This window comes from Ictidomys tridecemlineatus, chromosome 2, assembly GCF_052094955.1.
Source record: "Ictidomys tridecemlineatus isolate mIctTri1 chromosome 2, mIctTri1.hap1, whole genome shotgun sequence".
Lineage (NCBI taxonomy): Eukaryota > Metazoa > Chordata > Mammalia > Rodentia > Sciuridae > Ictidomys > Ictidomys tridecemlineatus.
This window is the reverse complement of record NC_135478.1, coordinates 143,867,466-143,894,268: the sequence shown is the minus strand read 5'-3', so window position 1 is coordinate 143,894,268 and position 26,803 is coordinate 143,867,466. Positions and strand designations below refer to the sequence as shown.

At 37.6% G+C, this 26,803-nt stretch overlaps 1 protein-coding gene across 14 annotated transcripts in view; it reads right to left on the bottom strand.

The window, feature by feature from the left end:
• Pde1c (phosphodiesterase 1C) overlaps positions 1 to 26,803 on the bottom strand; it is a 603,438-nt gene that overhangs the window by 24,404 nt on the left and 552,231 nt on the right. Inside the window, exon 19 of one of the 14 annotated variants that reach the window (XM_040291823.2) lies at positions 1,949 to 3,788. The exons of 11 other annotated variants lie outside the window; for them this stretch is intronic. In XM_040291823.2, the coding sequence (XP_040147757.1) occupies positions 3,745 to 3,788 (44 nt within the window). In that variant the 3' untranslated portion in view covers positions 1,949 to 3,744. Of the gene's footprint in view, positions 1 to 1,948; positions 8,579 to 26,073; positions 26,289 to 26,803 lie in introns of those variants that run through there. 2 more of the 14 variants (XM_021722269.3, XM_078039882.1) reach the window with 2 other exon arrangements.

The following is a 26,803-nucleotide window of genomic DNA, read 5'->3' as shown; positions in this document are numbered from 1 at the left end:
ACAAATGAATGGCTTTCAGTATTTCAAATTAATGTCCTTGGTTGGTTCAGCTAAAAGGCAATGAATTCAATTCGTCAGGAGTCTGGAGAGAGGACAGTGATGGAAGTGACAACCAAGGCTGCCCGCCTTGGGGTGAACACACATATCTAAGATTCAGGATGTCCTGAAGTTAGTGCTAAACCCCGGTGATTTGCAGCTTAACCTCAAACAACTCACTTCCCTCTGCAAAATAGGGTTAGCATGGCCAAGCCCACGCCTGCTGGGCAAAGGGTGATTTAAAAGCCCTTCTAGACCAAGCATCATCTGTATGAGCAGTGTGACAACAGCAATATTATGATAGAATTGGGCCCCACAGGGCAGAGGTGGATGCTGAAAGTCTAGGGAGGGAAAGAGTTTGTCAACACACTAGACATTTTCAGCCACTTTCTTTTAGCGTATTACAAACGCCTGCCTTTATGACACCCACAAACCTCTGACCACAATTGTACCTGTGTCTGCCGACATCTTTATGTTCCATTTAGGCTGTAGCAAAGGGCAACAAGCCAACATCTCAGAACACATCATCATTTTTGCCCTTTTACATCATTATAGAAAGAGCATTAAAAGAAATCCAAGTTCTGCTTTGGGCCATGGAATCACTGAGAGTTTGGAGGGCTTCAAACCACTCACACCTGTGAGTTGTCTTCCAATGGTATATAAACCAGAGGTGCATCTTCACAGTTTTTTTTTTTTTCTGCCACAACACTATCTATACTATTCTGGTTGGGTGTGACCTGACTATGTTCATCACAAAGAACAATGATCAAAAACACAAGAGCGCATCAACAATATATGCTGTTTTAATATTTGAATATGCTTTGAAATTGTTCAGAATCTTTGACACACTGATTGCACATCTAGAAATTTGTCCAGTGGAGATATTTGGAAATGTGACAAAGATTTATATAAAAAGGGATTCATTGCTTTTATTTAAAACTGCTAAAACTAAAAAATGAAAGCATAGAATTTAATTGTCCAACAGTGGAGTGGTCGGTAAGTAAACTGCTAGAGCCACAAAATGAAATATTGCATTATGTTGCTATTGAAATTACATTAATGAGGAGTTAAAAAAGGAATCAGAAAAATGCTTATAAACCAATGTTATATGAATGAATCATAATGCAAAATTAAGTATACTGTGTGGCTTTAGCTGTGCAAAAATTCATAGTAAAATACCATGAGGGCATAGAGTATTGACTGATTGTCAGGGTATTGCAGGTGATTTTAAGTTCTTGGTCTGATAACAGCAATGTTGTTACAAGTACAACCAGATCCCACAGGGCATAGGTGGATTTCAAAGACTATATTTTCCAAAATGGATAATAATCCAGGGGAGTCACTGCACATGAATAATACTTGGTGGCAGCCCACCAAGGGGTGGTATTTGTGTAATGCACCTCATCATCACTAGGGGGTCCCCTTCAAGGAGCCTGTTTGAAGAAAGCAGGCTGGGTGCTTGACAATATGTAAACCACTTGTATCAACTAATGACTATTTGCTAGTCAGACTCCTGAAGAGCAGGAGAATATTTACTTACAAATATAAGCTTTTCACAAGAGAAAAGGGAGAAAAAAAATGGAATTCGAAAGCTAGCATCACATGGCTGTAAAACCATATATCATTGTACCCTAATGAAAAATAATATGCAAATCAGCCTAATCCCATGAGTGCTGAGGTTTCTTATGCCTTGGAAGAGCTTCTGATAACCCATCCACCTCATCCCCAATAAAAAAGGATTATATGAAGCATGATACAGTTGTATGCTGTGAATATCCACCAGTGTGTAGGCAAAGGTCCTTTGTACCTGGAAATTATGGGGTGCATGCAGAAATATAAAAGTGACAAAGGGCGGAGTGAGATTAGGCAGCTACATATCGGGGAACAGAACATAGACAACAATAGAAAAACATTGAAAGAAAAAAAATACAGCCTTTTAATTTTTCAAATTCCAATTAAGAGGTTAACTCATTGTTTTTATTTGGTTATCAGAAGAACATACAAGTCATTATTCATTACTAGATGCTGGGGGGGAATTATACATTGAAGGACTATCAGGCTCATTGGTGCAATAACGATTTACAATAAACACATCTTTAATTTTTTGAGAGCAGTTTAGCATTCTCCGCTTTACATGAATCTTTATGATTTACTTTTGCATTTGGAGATATAATGCTATGGCATTGGAACAGATTGTTTTAGTAGAAAGCAGCATCACAGGGAACAGAACACTCTTTGTTAGAACACGTGGTCATTCTCTCTCTCTCTGATGTACTGCAAACTGTATTTTGTTTGCCAGAAGGACGATTCACACCATGCAAGTACATAGCATCACTACTGCAAAATAGAGATAAGTCCATTTCCATCTTCCCTTTTGGAAGAGCATTTATAGATCCTATACAGATATCTCTTCCTTATTCCTGTGATCTGGGTGGGAGTTTGGAATTTGTGTGTTCTGATTGTTTCCTTCTTTTGAGTTTTGCTAAAGCATCTTGATATTGATTCAGGCGTTTCCCACAAATCCAGTGGCAGGGATTTGAACAGCAGCAAAATCTAAGGCTGAGGGGATGAGCCAAGTTTTCAATCACATGTGAACAGAGCCCTTACTAGCAGGCAGTCTACAAACTCATGGTGAGGGCACAACATCCTACAGAGAGGAGCTTGTGACTGTACAGACTGTATTCCCACGGAGAGAAAAGAAGAGCCATATTACAAGGGCCTTCAAGTGACTCACATTGCTTTGAGTACTGGATCTCCCATCAAGACTTTTTTTTTCTTGATTCCTTTCACTCATCTATTCCCTCCCCCCACCTACCCAGCTGTACCTTTGACATGTAACTCTTCTTTGTGTACATTACACAGGAACTTGGTGCTTTTTGTTTTTTCCTCCATTATTTTGTGTTCTGTGTGCAGAATGGCCTACCTGGACAGAAGTGAATGAAAGAATTTCTGAAAGGTAGAAAAAAAATGGAAGAAGAGAAGAAGGAAGAGATAAAGAAAGGGTATGGAAGAGGGAGAAGAGATTTAAATTAGATGGGGTTGACGGGTCTGGCTGTTCAGTGGGCACGAGAGCTGATAAAAAACCTAACCGAGCTCTACCAACGAAAATAGCAAATATATTTTCAAGAAATTTACAGCATATAAAATTGTATAAAAATATCATCAAAGCAAGAAAAAAGGAAAAGTGTACTCTATAGTTCTACTCTAGAATCAGTTACTGAACAATACCTATGGCTGTAGATTTGTACTATAAATCTATGCATGTTGGTGTGTGATTTCTATATTTCTGTACCATTGCACACATACCCACTCAGAGACAAGGATAATAGTGCACAAACCCCTACCCCAAGATAGATCAACACTGAAGAGCAAAGACTATACAACAGTGTGCCTCCAGAACAATCTATTTAAAAACCATTCCAAAGCCACTGGGTAGTGGGAATTATTTCAGTTGAATTACCCTACATATAAACTGACTGATAAATGCTTCTTCTGGTGCAGAAGTCAGAGCCCATGAAGAATACATGGCTGAGGTCCAAGTGCCATGACTGAAGCTGACCAAAGTAGAGGACGAGCCTTCAGATGGCACTGACCATGGATAGCTACAGCCAGCATTTACCCCGGGGAGAAAACTGAGCTCTGGGTGAGCTGAAGGAGCCCACACAACATTTCCCGGCTCTGCCATGGCAACCTAGGCTGGGTTCAAGTTCATTCAGTGAAGCTCGCCATTGTCCGTGTTAATCCACTTCTGCCTGGGAACAGAAGCCAGAATAAATGTGAACTCATCTTAGATATGCCTGCCAGTGTTTTAAAGAAAAATGGGTAGGATGAGGATGTTAAGAAAATAATCAAGAATGAATAATATTTAATATGACCTCTATGAACCATTCAGTCCGGGTCTCCCACCATACCTCATCTTTGTTTAATGTAAAAAGGATTTCTCTTAATAAAGGAATTCTTCCTTATCATGGATTCTCCTGGAGAGAAGCACCTGTCTTTTTCAAATACCTGATGAGGATCTCCAGAGGCCAACTTCCTATTTTTTTCTCAACTCCATGGACCCATATTCACTAATAACATAAACCCTAATGTCAGCAGTGCTGGTTTATTCCAATTCTAGTGTCATTTCTATGCCCATCAGTGTCTTTGATGACAGGAAATCTTAAAACTAAAATTTGGCATTGAGGTAATGTGTCTCTTGGTTCTCAGAGGGATATTTCAGAAGAATACTGTTGGTGTTCATAACAATTTTTTTCATTAAGTTCATTTTCTCAGTGATAATGAGGCTTTTAATCATAGATCACTGTTGATGAATTACAAGCATTACTCTCCATTTATTCATGAATAAGATCCAATATAACATCATTATTGCAACATTATGTTCTTTAATATCCAATTTTGCTGTGGTTCAGAGCTATACCCACCGTAATAATGGAGAAGCAGAACTGCTGTGCAATGATTTCTCATGGTGCACATATAGATTTTCCTATTTTCTCCAAGAGAGTGCACTTTGGATCTAAAATGTTTACTTTGATTCAAAATAAATCCACTGACATTTCATTCATGGAGAGTGGTGTCATCACTTCTTTTGGTAGAGCATTCTCAGACAAATTATGTCGAGTTGTTATGATTTTTTAAAAAATTTATCTTACATTAAAAGGCCATGGTAAAATTCTTATTTATTTTTCTTAAACTTGGCTCTCTTAAACAGTTTCCCCTACATAATCTGCCATTTCCCATATCTTATAATAAGCTATTTGTATGACCAGGGTGTGTCTGCATATATTTGAAATACAAGTCTCATGAACATAAGTGAAGTGCTTGGCACATGGGAGTTGCTGAATACATTACCAGGCAAATTTGAATTTTGTTTATATGCACAGGTGGATGATGGGATCCATTCAATAATTCCTCCTGTGTTTTATGAAGGCTGGCAGAGTGCCAGGCACTGTGATGGGCCAGTACAACTCTTATAAAACACAAGGGCATCTCAGCATCAGGAGAAAAATGTTGCCTGAATCCCCCAAATCTTTATTTGGGAGATAATTCAACATACATAGGCTTTTGATCTCAGAATCTATCCTGTTATTTTTTAAAAAAAAAAAAAGGAAAAAAGATTTTTGTGCTTTTTCTTTTGTTTACCCCAAGCTTCACTGGGAATATTACAAAGTAACTTCTATTATCTAAGTCTCTGTTTAGACATTAAGAAAGACTAAAAGAAAATATGTTCCATATACTATCTATTCATCCATCTATCTAAAGAAAAGTGATCCATGAGAGAAATAATAGTCAAAGGCCAGGACTCCCCAAATGTACATTATAAAATTTGTTTTTCTTTTTTTTATCTGCTCTCCCTCTCAGAGCCCATGATAATGTTGCTTCTTATTTTTCACTTTTACACAAATACATGGTACCAGGTGGATGTCATAATGTCTTAAATTCTGCAAATGAAATGGATATGTGCATTGATTTTTTCTTTGATTTCATATGTGCAGTATCATTTATCATTTAAGTATGTCTCCTCCATAACGGGATCCTGTTGTATGTCTTCAGTAGTTCTTATAAAGCTCCAAGAATGAAATGGACCATGGAAGAAAGTCCATTTGAATTGATGGGTTTGAAGCAAGTCTTTTGCTTGCTGCCATAAGCTATTAGGGGTCAGAGTGGAGGAAAGGTAGGCACGAATAAAACATGGCACATCGATCTCTGTAAGGATAAGTCATCATGCCACCCAACCACACCACAGCAGAACAACCTGGAAAGGGAGCTATTTAGTGACATGGGCACACAAACTCAAGGGCTGACTCCATTTGTCAGGTTCTACCCAGGAATACGTACATGTGTGGTTGACTAGTGGGAGAATGTCTCTACTGCTACGTTACACACTAGTCAATCTTCAATTCAGGTGTGTGCACCCTGCTCTGTATGTAAATCAGAGGCAGATTCCACCATTGGCACAAGGGAACAATCTTCATCTCTTATTGCAGCTGAATTTGGAGAAAGTTGTTTCCAGAGAATTCAAAGACCCTAGAAAATGAGCTAGAGCTTTGGAAACACTGTTCTTCCAGTCAATACTGACTTGGAAAAGTTGTTCTACTATTTTATAAGCTCCAACCCCAATTCAGAACATAATACAGATTTTTGTGCACTTTTTAAATAACTTTGCATTTTTACTCAATGTGTCTTCAAAACATTTTTTAAAAGATTTAAGTCAGAGCGAGTTACACAGAGCTTTTGTTTTTCCTCACTGAACATTCCAGACAAAGTTCTACACTGTATAAAATTCTCCTCCCATTCTTTTTCAGTTGGTTAATGACTTAAAACAAATGAAAATATTTCCATCTTTATTGGTGATAGAAAAAAAATGGCTATATTCCTGTTCCTTTTTCAAATATTGTTTAGTGTTGCTTACTAGATTATAAAATGGAAGCTGTAGACATTCTATTTTGTCTGCACAAAAAGCTCCATGTACAAAAATGCAGAATAGAAATGAGGTAAAAGGTCCAGGTTCCAAGGTGAAGGATTGACATCCCTTAGCTCATATCGAATTCCTATACAAAGTCATATCCCCCTTTAAGAACACAGTTTGCTCACTGATATCCCATGGATTACAAACAGCTCATCTACATATTTTGTTTGACTCGCACAGTGTAAGTTTCTGAGTTAGTTGCCAAGATGTAAACATTTTGAAAGGATTTACATAAAATTCTAGATTTCTAGAATCTTCCTTCCTACATAGAACCCCTGTGGCTACATAGCACAAGTCAGGTGGCTGACTATACTCTGCCTCTTTTTGACAGTACCAACCCTTGCCAATTCGTCACAGTTCTCATTGATCCTCACTGTCTCCTTGATGCCAAACCCCTTGATAAATTGCCATGCATCACAATAATTGGAACATTGCATGGCTTGCTTTCCTCATTTACTTGACCTGGTAGGCCCCTGAAGACATTTGAATTTGTGATCATATTATCTACTGTGGGCACTACTAGGAAAAATGTAAGTATTTTTATGAGGCCAAATGTAAAATGGACAGAAGAGACCTGTCCCATATTAGTATGCTACTGGGTACTCTTTATGATAAAGTTCTGTAAATCTTCCTTTGAAGAATATTTCAGTGAGCAAAAAGGTCTCATAGAACACCTGTGATCTCTCTCTCTCTGAGGAAGTATGGACATTTTGCTTTAGTAAAACAGAGGTTTCTAAACATTTGTGCTTTTGTGTAGAAATTAAATCTGCAAGGGATAATACACTGAAGCCCATTGCTTAGCCCACTTTCTATTCCTAATCCCACTTCACCACAGCATACCCATGTGATTTACTCTTGGGAAGAACTCAGGATTCCACAGGCACATTGTAAGAATCATTTTTATCCAAATCATACCATTTAGACCCATAAAATCACATGCTTTTCTTGTACTCCATGGGATCCCACTTTTATTTTGGCTTCAAGGGATGGTATCATTATTCCTCTTCCTGGATACATTTACTATTTTTATTTTCTACTTGTGCTATGAAAATCAACTCCTATCTGTTATTTGTAAAGCCTCACTAAAAATGAAAAAAAAAAAAACTTATCTGACCTATCTCCCTGGTACTAGGATGCTTATTACTTCCCTTAAAAAAAAAAAAAAAAAGATGAAGTCAAATCACAGATATCCCAAAGAAGAGGACCAACCACCAACCAATCAGTGGTCAAAATTTCAGTAACCCCTTGGTTATGGATGCCACCCAATGAAAACAATAGGGTTCCCACCTGACAGTAGAGTCATCAGCTGACACATTTGAGGTTCACATTCATGAATGTACAGATAAAATAAATTAAGCATCAAATACAGACTCCCATAGGATAGTCTCCTTAAAAAAAATAAACGGAATTTTATATCATACAAATGGGGGAAAAAGGCATAAGAACAATTTTTAAATCTAAAAGAAAACTGGAGAAAACCAAATTTTCTCGACTCAGGAAAGAACCAGAGATAGAAATCATTTTAGCTGTGATGAGGGCCAGCATGGCTATTTCTACCATCAGTAGCCAGTCCAAAAAAAAAAAAAAAAAACACAAAAAAAAACCAACATTTCACAGAACAGCATTGACAGTTATAAAATGGCAAGTAAAGTGTGTGTGTGGCTTTTCCAGGCCTCTCCCAGCACATCCAGGGTGTCCGTTCTCATCGGGCCAGACAGGTGCCGTGAAAGCCACATCATTGGCAAAGGATTTTGAGGAAGTCCCTTCACGTTTTGTTTCTGCTTGTGCAAAAAAAAAAAAAAAAAAAATCTCAAGTGGTTTTGTTGGCTCAGGGGAAAATCCCCTAGAGTTCTAAGGACCTCAAACCAACCTCCCAGGACTCATCCCTGGGAGGAGATGGCATGAGAGAAGGCCAAGTGTGTGTGGGGGGCTTGTTTTTGGAAGTTGTACACCTTCCCCAGAGAGGGGTCTTTGTGGAAGAAGAAGGAGGAGAATGAAGAAGCTCAGCTAAAATGATGCAAGACACTGGCAGCCTCTCTTAGTGTATATGAGGTCTTTTCTACTCTTCGGAATCTGAAAAAAAAGAAAAAGAAAAAAGAAAAGTGTCAATGCTGCCTTCCCCACCCCCTCCACCCTCCGGGTCTTAGGAGAAGAAAATCGGGGGGGGGGGGATAAAAACGAAAACAAACCAACCAAAAAAATAAATAAATAACAAATAAAACACGGATCAATGAAAAATTCAAGACTGATCATGGTGGTCTCCTTTGTAATATGATTCATTGAATCCATAAGGGGAAAGATCTTAATGGAGAACTTTAAATACTGGTACATTTGAAAAATCTAATAGTGGCTTTAAACTAGATTATAAACATTTGGTTCATGCAACATGGATATTAAATCACTTTATTTTGCAATCAAGACGACAGTGGTTGCTCATCTGGTCAATTTACCTCAATGGTCAGCAGGATTGGAAGAAATCAGATTCATCTAATCCCAAGGGCCTCCATGCAAAAAAAAGCAAGGTTGCTCTTTCACAGAATTCTGTGAATTCTCCGCAGCTTCCCAAAGACATTTAAAACAAGACGCGTCCCAACCAAAATCATTACAGGGATGTTAAATCACCGGCATCCTCCATTGGACCCAGAGTGAGGGGGTGGAGGAAGGGAACGAAGATGAAAACAGGACTAAGTTAATGGAAAAAGACAATGCTGGATTTTTTTCTTCCTCCTGGCATTCTCTACCCCATGGAAGCTAATGGTCTTGGGCAGAATTTAAAACAACAAAAAAACACTATATTATTGGCTCCCACTGGTGAGCCATCTTGCCTATAGTTAAGTGTCCTGGGCAGGGTTCTAAAGGGATTGGAGTACAGTGTTTAGACTTTAAGAAGGGTGATGTAATCACCTATAGAGATGTTCAAAGTCAGTTCAGGATAAGGAAAATTTCCCACTCAACTTTAAAGGCTAAGATCCTCTCCTAAATAAGGTTTAACTGAAATTAGGCAGAAAATGAGTTGGGAAATAGGAGAACCTCTTCTGATCTATTGTAATTACAGTCAATTCTTAATTTTCCAGGAGCCATTGATTTAGACCTCCTGTGGTTCCTTTCTTTAATCTGGTCCTGGTGTTTTGTTATGTTTACCCTGCATTAGCACCTTCTCCTATTTGAAAGAGAAATAATAGAGAAAAGAAAGCTCTACTATGATACTTGCACTGAAAACTTGTTAGTGAGGGAAGGAGACACAATAAAGCCAAAATCAAGAGTTAGAAAATTTCCACTGATTTTTTGACAGCCTAAGTACGTGTGGTCCATGGGGGAGATGCAAGCCAGGGCTGCCTCTTTAGTGCTCTGGCCGTCATGATCGGCTTAGGGTCACATGTACTACTAATCACCTACAGTGATATCTCTTGGCCTCACATGCAAGACCCATAAAGCCCAGTTTTGTTATGATGACTTAAGATTGAATTTTGTTCCCATTGATTGGAAGGAAGCTAAGGTCAGGCAGCTGGTTTAGTAGGAAGGACCACATTAAACATGGTGAGCCTCAACTGGCCCACAAGGAGACTGATGCACCTGCTGTCCCAGGCTGCCTAGGGCAGCAATGCCCACTGACAAGACTAGTGGGTGCCCAAGATGCAAAAAGGCCCATCGGGGATCTTAGGGAATCCAAAGGTCTTTCTAATCATGGCTTGTGGGGGAGACAGTGGGGTGCTCCCTCTGGCTATGGACTTACATCCTCCTCTCCACTTTTGGATCAAGAGTGGAAGGAAGGAGCTGGTCAAGGGGTAGCAGAATGGGCAAAGAGAGAAAGCTTGTGTGTTGTGTGTTTAAGATGCATTTGTGTTCCCGGTCATTAAGTACAATGAACAGCAAAAGAACTAAGGGCTTATGTTCTGAAGCTGGGGCTGTGATAATAATTATTTGTGAAAATAATTCAGAATATATTCCCAAATGCGTTCTCGTTCTCTCTCTCTCTCTCTCTCTCTCTCTCTCTCTCTCTCTCTCTCTCCCTCCCCCCCTCCCTCTCCCAGGGATTGAACTCAGGGGCACTCAAATACTGAGCCATATCCCCAGCCCTATTTTATATTTTATTTAGAGACAGGGTCTTCCTGAATTGCTTAGAGCCTTGCTTTTGCCGACCGAGGCTGGCTCACAGTCCTCCTGTCTCAGCCTCCCAAGCCACTGGGATTACAGGTGTGTGCCACCACACCTGGTCACATCTGCTCTCTCTCTCTTTTAAAAACATCTTGTTTTTATTTTGGTAGTTCAAATGGTTAAAGGCTGGCATGTACATATTTAGCATTGTTTACACAAATATAATGAGTTTGTTCCTCATGTAAGGAAATGCTCAAACTCTTCCTAACTTTTTTTTTGCATTAAATCCTTATTACATGTATACAGCACAATTTTTCATATCGATGGTTGTATATAAAGTATGTTGACACTAATTGGATGATGATGTCTATCACACTCCACCATCCTTGCTAATCCCCTGCCCCCTCCCTTCCCTCCCACCCCTCTGCCCTATCTAGAATTCATCAAAGGAACTTCTGTTTCAGAATCTCTTCTGGCACTTGTCCTGAGGTGCCTAGTTTCGGAGCTGGCTGCAGGCAGATGTTTTACCCAGATTACAGAACCCTTGAGAACGGGGAAGGCATCCTACTTCTCTAACACCTCCTGCAGGTGAAGCAATACCATATACATAGCACATACTCCACAAATAATTATTTTTTAATTAAAATTAAGTGAATTGAATTAAAATGAGATGGATGGGGATAAAGATGACGAGCAAGAGGTTTCCTGCCACACTTTCTAATTTTGACTTTCATAGCATAAAATAAAAATTAAAAAGAAAATCATAAGTACATTGATTTTATATTTTATTTAATAGCAAGGTGTGATATGTCAAAAAATTATATTACCTGTAAAAAAAAAAAACCATTATGGACGGCTTTCTGAGGGCCTAATCTCACAGAAAAGGAACATTTGCTATCCAGGTGTCTTTGCCATGATTTGTAAATCAGGGCCAAGTCTTGCTCCTCATTTTATGTACTATATTTGCTTTATTACATTTTGGGTTTCTGTATTTGTTTTCAATTTAAACTGAAATGGAGTAAGTATCAGCAAGATCACAAAGCATATCAAAACAAGGACCCCGGGGGCAAAGTGTTAAGGGGCCACTCTGTACTGAACTGAGAGGCATGACCATTTTTGTAATTGCTGCTTTGAAATCCATTGATTCTAAACCTATGCTGGCTTTTTGGAGGGTTCAAAAAGTAGTTAAATGCACCACACTTAAAAAAAAAAAAAGATTGATGAACTAAAATGGAAGCTGGTCCCATCTTGGGTACTGAAGCAAATTGTCATCCCTCACCTGCCCCTGAACCAAAGACTTCTTGTATCTCATAAGGGGCAGCTGGAGTGGTTCTGAATCCTGGAGCACAAATATTCTACCTAGTGTATACTTATTCTGAAGGTAAGAAGATATGTTGTATATAGAACTTACAACCATTTGGTTTAAAGATATTTGTTTTAAGAAATGGATAAAGTTCTCATTCCAGTCAGAATGGCAGCTATTAAGAATACAAACAATAATAAGTGTTGGCGAGGATGTGGGGGAAAAGGCACACTCATACATTGCTGGTGGGACTGCGAATTGGTGCAACCAATTTGGAAAGCAGTATGGAGATTCCTTGGAAAAACTAGGAGTGGAATCACCATTTGACTCAGCTATCCCATTCCTCGGTTTATACCCAAAGGACTTAAAAACAGTATACTACAGGGACACAGCCACATCAATGTTTATAACAGCACAATTCACAATAGCTAAATTGTAGAACCAACCTAGATGCCCTTCAGTAGATGAATGAATAAAAAAAATGTGGCATATATACACAATGGAATATTACTCAGCAATAAGAAAATAAAATCATGGCATTTGTGGTAAATTCATGGTGTTTAAGAATATCATGCTAAGTGAAGCTAGCCAATCCCCAAAAAACAAATGCTGAATGTTTTCTCTGATATAAAGATGCTGATTCATAATGGGTATGGGGAGCAAGCAAGGGAGGAATGGAGAATCTTTGGGTGAACTTTAGATAGGGCAAAGGGGAGGGAGGGGAAGGGAGGGGGCATGGGGGTAGGAAGACAGTGGAATGAGATGGACAATATTACCCTAAGTACATGTATGAAAACACGAATGGTATGACTCTACTTTGTGTATAACCAGAGACAAGAAAAACTGTGCTTTACTTATGTAATATGAATTGAACTGCATTCTGCTGTCTTATATGACAATTAGAATAATAAAATAAAATAAAATAAATGGATACAGTTGAAGTTAATATGACTTAACTCTAAAAAATGTGATTATCGGTCATTTGCATTTATGCCTAGCTCATACATGGCATGTTGATGAGGCAGACTTCATAAGAATCTGACACTGGCTTTAAAAACATTGTAAATACATTTATTTGTCATTTTTCTTGGGTTTGATTTTCTGTTGTTGTTTACAGTCCAATTCAACTTTCACCCAAACACAAAGTAAGTTCACTTGACTGGAGATAAAGGAGGGATTCAAATCAGATTTTTAAGTTTCAGAAAAAAAATATTGCCGCTTCTCTATAAAATTAACTTTCTATAGAAACACAGTGACACAGGAGGCAACCAAAACAGTTGCAAAATACAAAACAGAAATAAAGCAAGTGGAGAAGACTAAAGCTCGAGAAACCAAGCCCAATTTTAAATGTCAAATTGGACTGTACTGGGCATGTGAATGAGTCTTGGTTTTGTTTTATAATAATGAGAATATACTAAGAAAAAAATTCTTTTAGAGATAGCTGTTGGCTTTTCAGGGTATAGATTTCGCTGTTTCTAGATGATAAGTGCATTCTAGCTATTTTAAACTACTTTTTTTTTTTCAATGTGTGCATGCTTTCTCTTTGCCCCAAACAATAATGTGTACGATTATAATAAGATTTTTCTAAATTAATTTCACTGCATATAATATCAATGTTACAGCATTATTAAAATACTCTGATAATTTACTATTTTTCTGTAGCTAGATGAGATAGATGGTTGAATGGATAGGTAGGATAAGTAGAAGAGTAGGTAGATTAGAAAGGTAGATGATAGATACATGATATTTATGGCAACAGGACTTCCTAAAGCCCAGCCTATGCCGTCATCTTGTAGAACAATGGTGCTAAACTTGTTGACTATACTTGTGCTGCTTTCTTTCTCCCTTTATTTAGTATGTCCTTTCTTTACAAAATTTAAAATATGTGAATAACTGTTTCTGTCCTTCTGTCTGTACTCTCCAAGGCATCTTCCTGTTGTTATTACCCTCTGTTTTAGGAACCTTGTACAATAACATTTAAGGAAATATTAAAAAGACAACTCTGCAAGTGCCCCAGGGCCCAGCCCACACCTGGCAGAGCAGAATCAGCCAGGTCTGGCTAACTCTTGCAGCTGCACTGGGGATGACCCAACCGCCAGCCTTCTCCGAGTGTGATGAGGACAGGTTCAAGCAACCCTGTCTACAAGAGAGCTTTTTTGCTTCTGTTCAGCCTTGGAGTCTGTGAAGCCAAGAAGCAGCCAGGACCATAGACAAAGAAAGTCCTTCAGAACATGCCAGAAAGGCTTGGATTTTAGACCTGACATATTCAGACTGCTCTTCACATTTTTCTCAATCTTATGAGTTCAGAAAAAACACCAAATGCTTCAGAATGAAAGAAAATAAATAAAGCACAAACATTTTCTCATAGTTTTACTGTGCCTCCAGGCTATACAGTAAAAATAGCACATACTGTAGCAGGATAATACTTGGAAACATGGATGTCATCACTTGGAGATGAGGATGCCCCTTGGTGGAGCATGCTAGGAATAAATACAGAAGGACAGATGGAATACTTGCTTGATACTGCACTGGACATGGCTCTTGGAACATAAGGACGTCTAGACAGGAAATGGCACTAACTATTAACATGGACCGTCCAAAGTCCTGGCTTTGACACATACTTGCTTCAAAGGCAGCTGTTTTTTTAAAGAATGTTTTATAAAGTCAATGGTGTTCCCTTTGGCAAAAGTGTCATTATTTTTGTTTCTCCAGTCTTTACACAAAATCTGACAAAATATAACTTTTCTACAGGGAAAACAGATAAATACCTATATCATGATTGCTAAGATTTTTTTAAAAATTCTGAACATCAGCATTATGGAAAAAAAGAAAAACTGCTTTTTCTCTAGTCATTCCAAGTTTTTGATTCTATCAAGCTAGATTCTTTTAAAAATAGGATGGTACATTAAGAGTGTAGCGAAATGTCCAGGAGATAGAGTGAAACAATGAAAGTTTATATACCAATAATTGCAAAGGAAAGTTGTTTTAAAAGATTAATTTTGTCATTAACAAAGAGTGCACTTTATTTGATCCTTCACTATGTAGTTAGTAACAGACTTGAATCTAAAAAGCTAGGTAAACTGCACAAATTGATGTTAGAAGTTTTCCTTAGTATAACACAATTTAATTTTTTAAACCCACCAATCTTATGTTACATATATATGTATGTGTATATATACATATATATGTAATACATATATGTATGCATTTATATATATACACATACATATATATACATACACATATATGCACTGTTACACACACATATATATATATATATATATATATATACACACACATATATGCCCATACACAAGATATATGTGTGTATACACATGTGTACATGATTTCAATAGCTTTTTTGATACTAAAAATGTGAATTTCAAAAATGCAAAATCTACAAGAGGACGATGCCAGTCACATGCCACTTTTGTCCTTTATAATGTCCATGAGGATATCTATTGTATGCCCTCCTTGAAAAGCACAAGGACATTCCTTGAACCTAAAGTTGTATTAAAAATGCATTGATTTGTGACCAAAAGAGCTAGCTGTTCTGATTTGCTGTGATTCATCAGTTAGAACCTTAGGTAAGTGACTGGCTGGGCATGTCCATACTCCCAGGAGTATAAGCCCACTGCAAAAAAGGAGCAATGATGTTTTCTAGTTCACCCACTTGACCACTTCTCACTCACATATGGATTGGTTAATAGATTTCACCCAAATCCATCCAACAACACACACACACACACACACACACACACACACACACACACAAATTATAATGGGTCTCAGCATCATTGAACTCAAAATAACTCTTATTACTGGGTCAACCTACAGCCCACATTCTGAAATTAACCACAAAATGACACTAAAGTATATGAGCAAGAATATTTAGGCAACAAAACTGTTTAGAGTCTAATGAGCAAGGCCTTATGCAGATGCATAACAGGCAGCCACCTAAAAATAACACTGTGATTCTCCTCTCCATTTACTGATGCTTTGCTGTGGCCTTCTGACGAGGACATCAGGTGCAGGCTCAAATATTTGTCAAGCTACTTGAGAAATTAAGGGTGTCAAATGATCTAAAAGACCAACACCCCATGCCTATCCATGTGAACCACAGCTTTTGCTTACTGTGGGATGCTGGGTAAAAGGTCACAGGAGTTTTCAGCAACACATGGCTAAGGGAAAAGTGATACTGATCAGAGCACATGCTATAATGAGGACTTATCTTAACTGGGATCCAGAGCATCCAGGTGGAGTGTCTCTCTACACTCATGAAAACTAATCCACAAAGACACTGGGTTCTTGTGTTAAGGGCAATCCCTTCATTAATCAATAAGCCTACTTTTCTGACTATAGTGAGACTATAGTGAGATATAGAAGACTATAGTGAGATACTTTTCCAAGACTAAGAAATAATGCTATCCTCTGAGATGAACACTAGTTCAAAAACCAAAGAAGGCAACTAACTATTGGAAGAAACGACCTCAAGTCAGCAGATGTTGATTTCAGCGGCGTCATCAAATGGTGAGGTGGACTGAAATCACTCATTATTAAAAACCTGTTAAGCACCAAAGTTAAAAAGTTCTCATCTTTAAAGTAATTAGAACTCAAGGTCATGATGACACTTTCTTGAGTAGGAGAGAAAAGGATGGGGTAACAGCTACTGTTCCCAGAACTTCTCACCATCCGTGGCCTATTCGACACGCCACATGATCTGGGCACACTGTTGGGAGGGGAGTGGGTGAAGAGCACATGAAACTCGAGTTGGTTAAGGGGGACAAAAACGAATGAGACTGAAAAAGTTTGAGAACACCTGCTTATAGACACCAAATTTCTTCAAGATCAAGGCAGAGGAAAGCAAACAAGGAGGACCAGAAGTGAACAAGAATAATAACCTATTCCAAGATATTAACTATCTGATGGCTAAAGGTGACTGAGAAGGAGACTAGAAACAGGGGTGTCGTGGAAGAGTACTTCATGCCCTGTCAGGATACAGGGCACACGAGACCACCCCCAGTCTCCTCTGCAGGTCCGTCCCAGTAGTAGAGACATCAGGGTATTCTATTCCAAGGTTATAGTTCATCAACTAACTCCCCTGTCATCCTCAGGAGGCCAAGCAACTTTCTGGTGGTGGGAATTCACAAGCAAAATTTCCTTTAAGAAGAAGAAACCCTGACTGGCCCGTTGACATGGGCATTCCAGTGCACACAGAGCATCTATTTCTAACTGTATACCAATAAACTGGCAGTCAAAGCTATGCCTTGGTCAAGAAAAAAATTCATTTCAGTGTCAACAAATCCTCTGCATCTCAATCAATGCTTCATTTCTGTTTGTGTAGACTTCTCCGTCATTAGGTGCATCCCAAGCTCCCAGGTAAAGGATGTCTATTTCCCACATGAGGGAAATGTTTATATATGAATACATGACTAGTGAAACTCCACATCTTGTGTACAGAAGAATATGGTGAGTCACAAAGTGGATTTCCCTTCAAGACTCCTATGTAGCAGAATGAAACTGAACCCTATCTCTCACTCTGCAAAAAACTCAACTCAAAGTGGATCAAGGACCTAAGCATTAGACCAGAGACCCTGAACTTACTAGAAGAAAATGTAGGCCCAACTCTCCATCATGTCTACATAGGAACCAAGAAGTAAAATCAAGAATCGATAAAAGGGATGATATCAAACTAAAAAGCTTCTTCACAGCAAAGAACATAAACAAGAATGTGAAGAGAGAGCCTGCAGATGAGGAGAAGACCTTTGCTACCTGATGCTCAGATAGAGCATTAATCTTCAGGATGTATAAAGAACTCAAAAAGCTTAACACCAAAAAACCCAACAACCCAATCAATAAATGGGCAAAAGAACAGAACAGACACTTCACAGAAGAGGAAATATGATCGGTCAACAAATATATGAAAAAATGTTCAACATCACTAGCAATTAGAGAAATGCAAATTAAAACTACACTGAGAGTCCATCTCATTCTATTCAGAATGGCAATTATCAAGAATACAAGTAATAAGAAATGTTGGTGAGGACGAGGGTGTACATTCTTACATTGCTGGTGGGACTGCAAATTGGTGCAACCATTATGGAAAGCAGTATGGAGATTCCTCAGAAAACTTGGAATGGAACTACCATTTGACCCAGTTATCCCACTCCTCAGAATATACCCAAAGGACTTAAAATCAGCACACTATAGTGACACAGTCACATCAGTGTTTACAGCAGTTCAATTCACAATAGCTAAGCTATGGAACCAACCTAGGTGCCTCAAAACAGATGAATGGATAAAGAAAATGTGACATATGTACACAAGGGAATATTACTTAGCCATAAAGAAGAATGAAATTATGGCACTTGCCAGTAAATGGATGGAACTGGAGACTATCAGGCTAAGTGAAATCATCCAATCTCCAAAAACTAAAGGCCAAACGTTCTCTCTGATATGTGGATAATAACACATAATAAATGGGGGGGGAATAAAAGTTCATTGAATTAGACAAAGGGGGAATGAAGGGAAGGGAGAGAGAAAGGCAATAGGAAAGAGAATGGAATGTATCAGTCATAACTTTCCTATGTTTATATGTGAATACAAGATCAGTGAAACTCCACATCATATACAATCAGAAGAATGGGATCCGAATTAGAATAAAGTTTCCCATGTATGTATAATATGCTAAGATACACTCTATTGTCATGTATTCCTAAAAGGAATGAATAAAAATTAAATTAAAAAAAAGAATTCTCAAGATGCCACAACCTCTTCAATGATTGAATTATCTTATATGTAGTTCATGTAGGATAGAAGTTTGAACTAAAATGGCCATAAAGACCACCACCCTGTAAGAATTGTGAATGTATTAGAATTCTTCCTAAAATCATATTGACAGTTCCTTAGAAAACACATCAACCTTTCAGAAATTGAGAAAAACATTAAATCGGTACAATATTCCCTATCAATTCCCCCCCCCCAGCTAGGGTGTAGGAGATTAATTAAAAGATGAGCGTGCTGAAAATGAGTCATGTGTTCAATGGCTGCTGGCTGCTGTGGTTCTGAACTGACTAATGCACAGTCACCATCAACCTCAGGTGACAAGTCCTTCAGGAAGAGAGAGCAGAGACGGGCCATGAGGTAATAAGATGAGGCCTCCATGACAAGGACAGGGAAGGTTATAGAGGGGTCTGAAACAGCCAGTTGTTAGTTCTGAAGCATCAAGACAGCCCAAGGCTGTTGCTCTGAGCAGTACAGGGGTGGGGGGCAGCAATACGAGGAAGACAAAGTGAGATGAAGCTAATTCCATGAGACAGAACACCAGGACCCAGGTGTCTCTGCAAATGTGAAAAGTGACAACCACAGTCTCAGTGCCTGGATGACAAGTGGATGCCCACCTCCTGAAAAACAGTAATGTTCCAGGGCGTGCGTTGCTTCCCAAATTCCTACACTGGAACCTGAGAAAGAAACAACCTCTGTGGTATCACGGGCACCCACATGTCGTAGTTCTGCCAGCTTGGCTTTCCTCCCTGGATCTGCAGAGCTGGGTGCACCTCCAGGTCTGCACAGGCCCCATCTGTCATTCACTACCAGGTCCACTGAGAGCAGGGTGGTGCCCCTTCCTTTAGGTAACGAACAGAGTCCAATGTAACATAGGAATGTTACAAGAATGAAGTGCAACTCCAATGGAAAGGCTCATGATTATATCCTTCTACTGCTTTTATTAAGAACTTTGTAAGTATAATAGAACAAAAGATATCTAACAAACTCACTCCTTCCAACTTTATGTATGTATCTCAATCCAAATTAACTTTCTAGGAATCAGCTATTTAAAAAAAATGGGAAAACATATTCAGTTCTTCAGATGACTCTTGTAAGCTCTGTAACAAGTCCGAGTCACAAGATAACAGCCTGGTGAAGGACCAAGTGACAGGTAAGTTCCTCTTCCTCTTGTGTTCACAATAAGCCTTCTGATCACAACTAGTTGCTCTAAGCAGACTCCCAAGAATATTAGCTATACTGCCTCCTGCATTTTCCCTGTACTGAGATGTTGAGCAGGAGAATAAGAGCAGCTTAAGAAATGAGGCTGGCGTCAAGGCTCAGTGGTAGAGCGCTTGCCTACCATGTGTGAGGCACTGGGTTTGGTTCTCAGCTACACACACACACACACACACACACACACACACACACACACACACATACATATGTATGTAAAGGTCCATCGATACCTATTAAAATATTAAAAAAATAAAAAGAAATGAGGCTACAAGAAATATCATATGCTCTTTGAGAAATGAGCTAAAAAAGTTGCATCCTGACAGTCACAGAAGTCAAGAGCTAAGAAATTATTAGTTGAATACAATCTGCAAGTGTGAAATCTTCTTCTTCCCTTACATGAGCTTCATTTTGTTTTGTTCTCTCTCAATATGTTTCATTTGTCTTCATTTTTTAATTTGTCTCTCCTTAATGATGCTAAAGACCCTTTAATGTGCTTCTTCGCTAGTGGTTATCTTCCTTTGTGACATGCTGGTTAAAATGTTCATATGATTTTAATTAGATTCTTACTTTCTTATTATTGAATATTGAGAATTCTTTCTATATTATGGATAAAAATCTTTTAACAGATCTATACTTTGCAAATATTCTCTCAGTCTGTGGATTGTCTTTTTATTCTCCTACCAGGTCTTTAAGAGCAGAAATTTTTAATTTTGATAAAGTATCATTTATCAATTTGTTCTTTTATGGTTTGTACTTTTATTTTCATATCTAGGATTTTTTCCCCTAATCCAAGTTAGAAGGGAGTTTCTCATATATATTTTTAAATAGAGGTTTATAATTTTACATTCTACACTTAGGTTTTTGGACCCATTCTAGTATCATGCGTTTATGTGGCACACACACAAGTAGAAGTTCATTATTTTGCTCCAATTGCTCCATCACCATTTGCTGATGACCATCATTTTCCATAGAATTTCCTTCTCCCTTTGTAAAAAATAAGCTCTCATGAACATACAGATCTGTATCTGGACTCTATTCCATTGACCATTGTCTCTGTTGATGCCCATAGTATGCTGCCTTGATCACTGTAGCTATAGAAGTCTTGAAATCGAGTCAACTTTTCCTTCTCTTCCAAAGTTTTTTGCTTTGTCTATTCTGCGTGTTTTGCATTCCATACATATTTTAAGTCAGTTTGCCCACTTCTACAGAATGTCATGCTAGGATTTTAATTGGGACTGTGTTGACTATATAGATCAATCTGAGGAAAACCGACATCTCAACTATCTCTATAAATCCCCAAATATTTAGAAAGAAAACATTATACTTTTAAATAACTGTTCAGTTGATGTAGAAATTGAAGTGGAGCTGGGAACATTGGCTCATGCCTGTAATTCCAGCAGTTCGGGAGACTAAGGCAGGAGGATCATGAGTTCAAGGCCAGCCTCAGCAATTTAGTGAGGCCCTAAACCAACTAAGTGAGATCTTGTCTCTAAATAAAATTTTAAAAAAAGGGATTGGAGATGTGGTTCAGTGGTTAAGTGTCCCTGGATTCAATCCCCAGTACCAAAGGGAAAAAAAAAGTAGAAATTAGAAAGTATTCTGAGCTCATATGAATGTATATGCAACATATCCAAATTTTTGGCATGATGCTAATGTACTTATAGGGAAACTACAGCACTGCCTAGAATAGAAAAAGAAAAAAAGATACTCATTGACCTTAACTTTCACCTTAAAAACTAAAATAAATAAAAAATAAGGCAAACTGTATCTGTTAGCAAGCAGAAGAAGGAAAATAATAAAGATCACACCAGATATCAATTAAATAGAAAAGAAAAACAACAGATACTGTTAATGATAATAATTAATAAAATATATTAACCTCTAGCCAGACTGGTCAGAAAAAAATTATGAAAACACAAATTTTCATTTCAATATAATGTGTATTCTCCTATTCTACTTCTTGGGTACATCAGAAATGCCAATTAGGTCAAGTTGATTGCTAGTGCTGTTTCACTCTTTTCAACACTGATTTTATATCTACTGATTCTATCACTTATGGAGATGACTATTAATGTGTGCAAATGGTGGATTTAAATTTTTTCTGCAGTTCAATCCATGCATTTCAGTGCAAAAATGTGAAATATCATTATATTATTATATTTTCTTGATAGATAGACAAATTTATCATTAGGAAATAAACTTCTTTAACCCTGAAACTTTCTTTTTTCTGTTCTTTGCCCTGAAATCTACTTTGTTTGATATTAATGTAGCCATTCAAATTTTCTTTTGTCTAGTGTTGCTATATCAATTTCAATTTTTTTAAATTTTGGGACAGAATAAATTTGGGTCTTATGATCTGACAATCTCTGCTTTTTAATTGGGGTATTTAGGTCATTTATATTGATATGCTTGATTTTAAGCGGATGGTGTTCCTATTTATTTTTTATTTCATTTTCTCTCTCTTTTTTTTATTTCCTTATTACTCTTTTTTCTACCTGCTTTTGGATTAATTATTATTTTTGGTCCCCTATTATCTCTTGTTAGCTAGTCAGCTATATATCTTTTTTATTATTTTAGTGATTGACTTAAAGCTTATAGTATATGCTCTTAATATATCTCAATCTCTCTTCACATATTACACCATTTCGTATATAGCATTAGAATCTATAATAGTATACTTCCATTACTTTACCTTTGTATTTTATGCCATTGTAGTCACACATTTTGTTTTTGTATATGTTATAAGGCCAACAATACATTAACTACTTTGTTTCAAGTAGCCAATTATCTTTAGGAGCATTAAATAATAATAAAGTATATACATTTGTCTTTTGCTATCTGTGGGAAACTGGTCCCAGGACCTGTCACAGATACCCAAATCTGTAGAAGGTCAAGTTCCTTGTATACAATGTCATAGTATTTGAACATAACCTATGCACATCCTCCTGTATTCTTTTTAGATTATCTCTAGATAACTTAGACTACCTTATACAGCATAAATGCTAGGTAAATAGTTATTATAGTGTATTGTTTAGGGAGTAATGATAAGAAAACCTTTGTATGGTATGAAATTATCTTTAATGAAAATTATCTTTAGTTCACCTGAATTTCTAAAAAAAATATTTTTGCTGGATACAGAATTCTTGGGTGATTTTTTTTCCTTTCAGGACTTTAAAGATGGTGCTCCCCTGTTGACTTGTTTTCTCTAACAAGAAATCTACTATCATCCTCACCTTTGTTCACATGTGCATATGTGTTTTTTTTCCTCTCTTTGGCTGTTTTTAATATGATATGTTTGGTGTAATTTTTTTTGTGTTTCTTGTTCTTGGGCTTTATTGAGCTTCTTAGATTTATAGTTTTCATCATGTAGCAAAATTCTGCCCATTGAGTCTTCAAATAGTTTCCTTTCTTCCCCACTCTTTCTTCTATTTGGAGATTCCAAGGAATCTGCTATTTATAATAATTTATATTGTATTCTTTATTCTGTTTTTATTCCTTTATTTATATTTATATGCTTTATTTATATCTCTAATTTTTTCACTACTTTTTTTCCCTCAATGTCTAATCCCATTGCCTTTACTATTAATCGCACCCAATGTCTTCCTATTTTTCATATCAGACCTATAGTTTTCATATCTGGAAGTTTGATTTTTGATCTTTATAAATGTATGCATGTCTCTTCTTAAGTTCTGAACATATGTACTAAAGTTGTAAAAGCTGCTTTAATTTCCTAGTCTGATAATTCTAACATTTATCTTTGAGTTGGTTTCAACTAGTTGGGTGTTTGCTTGTTAGTTTATTCCTCATTAGGAGCAGTGTTTTCTTGTTGCTTTGAATGCCCAGGGATTTTATTATTATGATTATTATATGCAGACATTGTGAATTTTAATTTGTTGGGTGCTAGATCACACACACACACACCCTCCTTGAGCTGTATTCTGGGATGTAATTAAGTTACCTGGAAACATTTTGATCCTTTTGTCTTGCTTTTTGAGATTTGTTAGGCAGGACTAGAGCATCACTTAGCCTACAGCTAAGTAGCTAATTATTTCTCCCTACAAATTCAAGACAATTGTGAGTACCTAATTTCCTTTAAATGATGAGAGGTTCAATTCTAGTTGGTGGGAATAGGCACAATTCCTGCTCCTTGTGAACATCAGGACCATTACCTCTAATCCTCTTGGCTGGTTCTTTTTAGGCCTCAGGTAGTTTCCTCATTGCATGGGTTGATCAGAATTCTGAAGAATACTTTCCAGATCTCTAGAGTTTTCTAGTTCTCTTCTTTTATGTTTTATTTTGTCAACCCTAACCAGGTTGGAACTCAGGGTTGGAGTGCCCAGGTTGGTTTCTCTGAACTCTTACTCAAATTCTCAACTCAGAGGGTCAACCAGGTCTGCCCATGTCCCTCCTTTCCACTGTTGTTGAAGAATCCTCTCATGGCAGTAACTGGGGCCATCACAGGGTTCGCCTCATTCATCTCCTTTCTCTCCAAAATCACTCTTCTTCATTTTCTGACCTCTGGTATCTTGAAAACCATTCTTTTACAAACATTGTCCAGTGGTGGCCTCTCTTTTCCTCTCTCTCTTGATTCAGGTGAGAAGATAAATCCAGTTCTGGTTATTTCTCTTTGTCAGAGGCAGACATTTGTGGATTTTCTTTTGTCCACCTTTTCCACTTTTCTCCAGCTTGCTTTTAAATTTCATGAACTGATGTTAAACATTCCAATTCCCAGAATGTTCAGTGAAGGAGAAACTCCAGTTGGACTCACTCTCTGAGATTTGGCCAATAATAGTGCAGGACCTAATTATAACCCATCTTCTGAGAGACACAAAAGGTGGGCGTCTCATCTCTCTCTGTGACGTGGTCAAGTATAACGAAGGGTAAGTTTGTATTTTTGAACAACTGTAATAAATCATGTTAGGTCAAGAGGCAATGCTCTTACAACCATGACTAGAAATGCCCTAAAAGAATTAATTTGTGTGGTACCCTGCAAGTCTCCCAATAATGATGGAAAATTTTAGACACTAAGAGAAATTTGGCTCAGAGACCTAGATTTTTTTATGTTAGTGCATTTCTCTCTGGAGGTAAGTAAGGTACTTTCAGAGGACAGCCATTCTTTGAAGTCAGTTAGAAAATTATTGCTGCAGGGTACTAAAGAGAACCTCAGTAACCTGACAGAGATAATGTGCCATTGCAGTGTGTTCTTTATGCGAGGATGTAATTTACTGTTTCAGAACACACTACCTCCCCACCATGTGCAGGCCCAAGGTCATAAGAATTTGGGAAAAACCAATTGGTTTCTCTCTGAATGTTTACAATGCTACAACCATGAACCATAGTGGGTTAATCACAGTGGGTATGAATTGTACCTGGATATTCCCCTCTCAAAAATTATAGAGAGTTACTCGTCAATGATTCTCAGGGTTGGAATGGGAATAGGGTCATTGAAAAGTTAAATTAACTCTACCTGGTCACCAAACATAATAAGAGCCACTAGAAAGAAATGTTCAAAATGTTATTTCTATATGGGATTTTAAATCAATATATCCACTGATCTATATATTCCTTAAAAAAAAAAAAAACTTCTGTAGCAAAGAGTTTTAGTGACTAAAAAAGGAAAGAGTAGGTGAGAGTCATTCTTTTGCACTTCATTCCACCAAGAATTAACTTTAGTCCTAGTAAAGGTTTTGGACTAAACCATTGTAAGTCACTGAAGTTCAATGCTCTGCCTCTTGGGTAGGTGCCAAAGTAGTGTTGATGACAGATGTCAGGTTGGTTCAATAATGACATTAGAATACAAAGTTGTTCCTGTCTATGTTTGCATATAAATTTGCAAGTGTATGGGCACAGCGGCCCCTCTTGAGGCTGGTGAAGGGTGGGATTATGGAGGAAAAACAGGGGATAGATGTTAGAGCTTGTCTTTTCTTTATTTACTAGAGCCGGTTCACACTCCCATAAGATCAAGAATCCTGCTCATTAAACAATCAAATTTTACACTTATTTATGCAACAGGATATAGAATCTATTTCATCACCTTCCTCCCCCTAAAATTTTTCAGTCTTATAAATATTTGGAAATCATTCAGTTAAAAGGGGACCAGATAACATAATAGGGCTTTATGAAGGTAATAGAACTTAAATCACAAGGCCCACATGACATTATAGCAGCTATTTATGGTATAATTAAAATCATAAGATGGAAGATTCCATATTAAAAAAATTTGGACTTGATTTATTTTGGGCTTTTGTGCTACAGGAATTCAGATCAGGGAGCAATGGGCCAAGTGCTGGATGGGGAAGATGTCCAGGTGCTAGGTTTAGGTGACCCCATTCTTCCACAGTACCTTTCCTGGATTGGGTTGTCTTGACGTGGGTCTGATGATGCCTGGCAAAAAGAGTCCCTGGTATTTGAACAACCTTTCCCATAAAAGTCTGATTGAGATATTACCATTTTGAATTCTATTTTATCTCTGTTTAATTCACTTCTTATTCACAATTATTCAAGGAGATATGTTCATTAAGTGGTTTCTATTTGCATAAGCAAGTTGGTTAAAAATGACAGATGTGAGTTCCCCAGGTATTGTGTGATAAGACACTTGGAGTGACTTCTTACATCTTAAAAGGAAAGGTTTGAAAATGGATTTCATGCAAGCATGTTGTTATGGCGTAAGGCTAAAAGCTAAAGGAGCTGTTTCATTTTTAATAGATGTGTGAACGCTCCTATTTAAATTTCTTCTTATTCCTGAACCTGAATACCCAACACTTGTTCTTATTCACAGAATACCTTAGCATCAAGTACAATGTCTCCTGGGAAGTTTCAACAAGGGCATGGGACTCTTAACAAAAGCCATGCCCAGGAAATTTTCATTTTTAGTTAAATATCATGTCAATGCCTAAAGG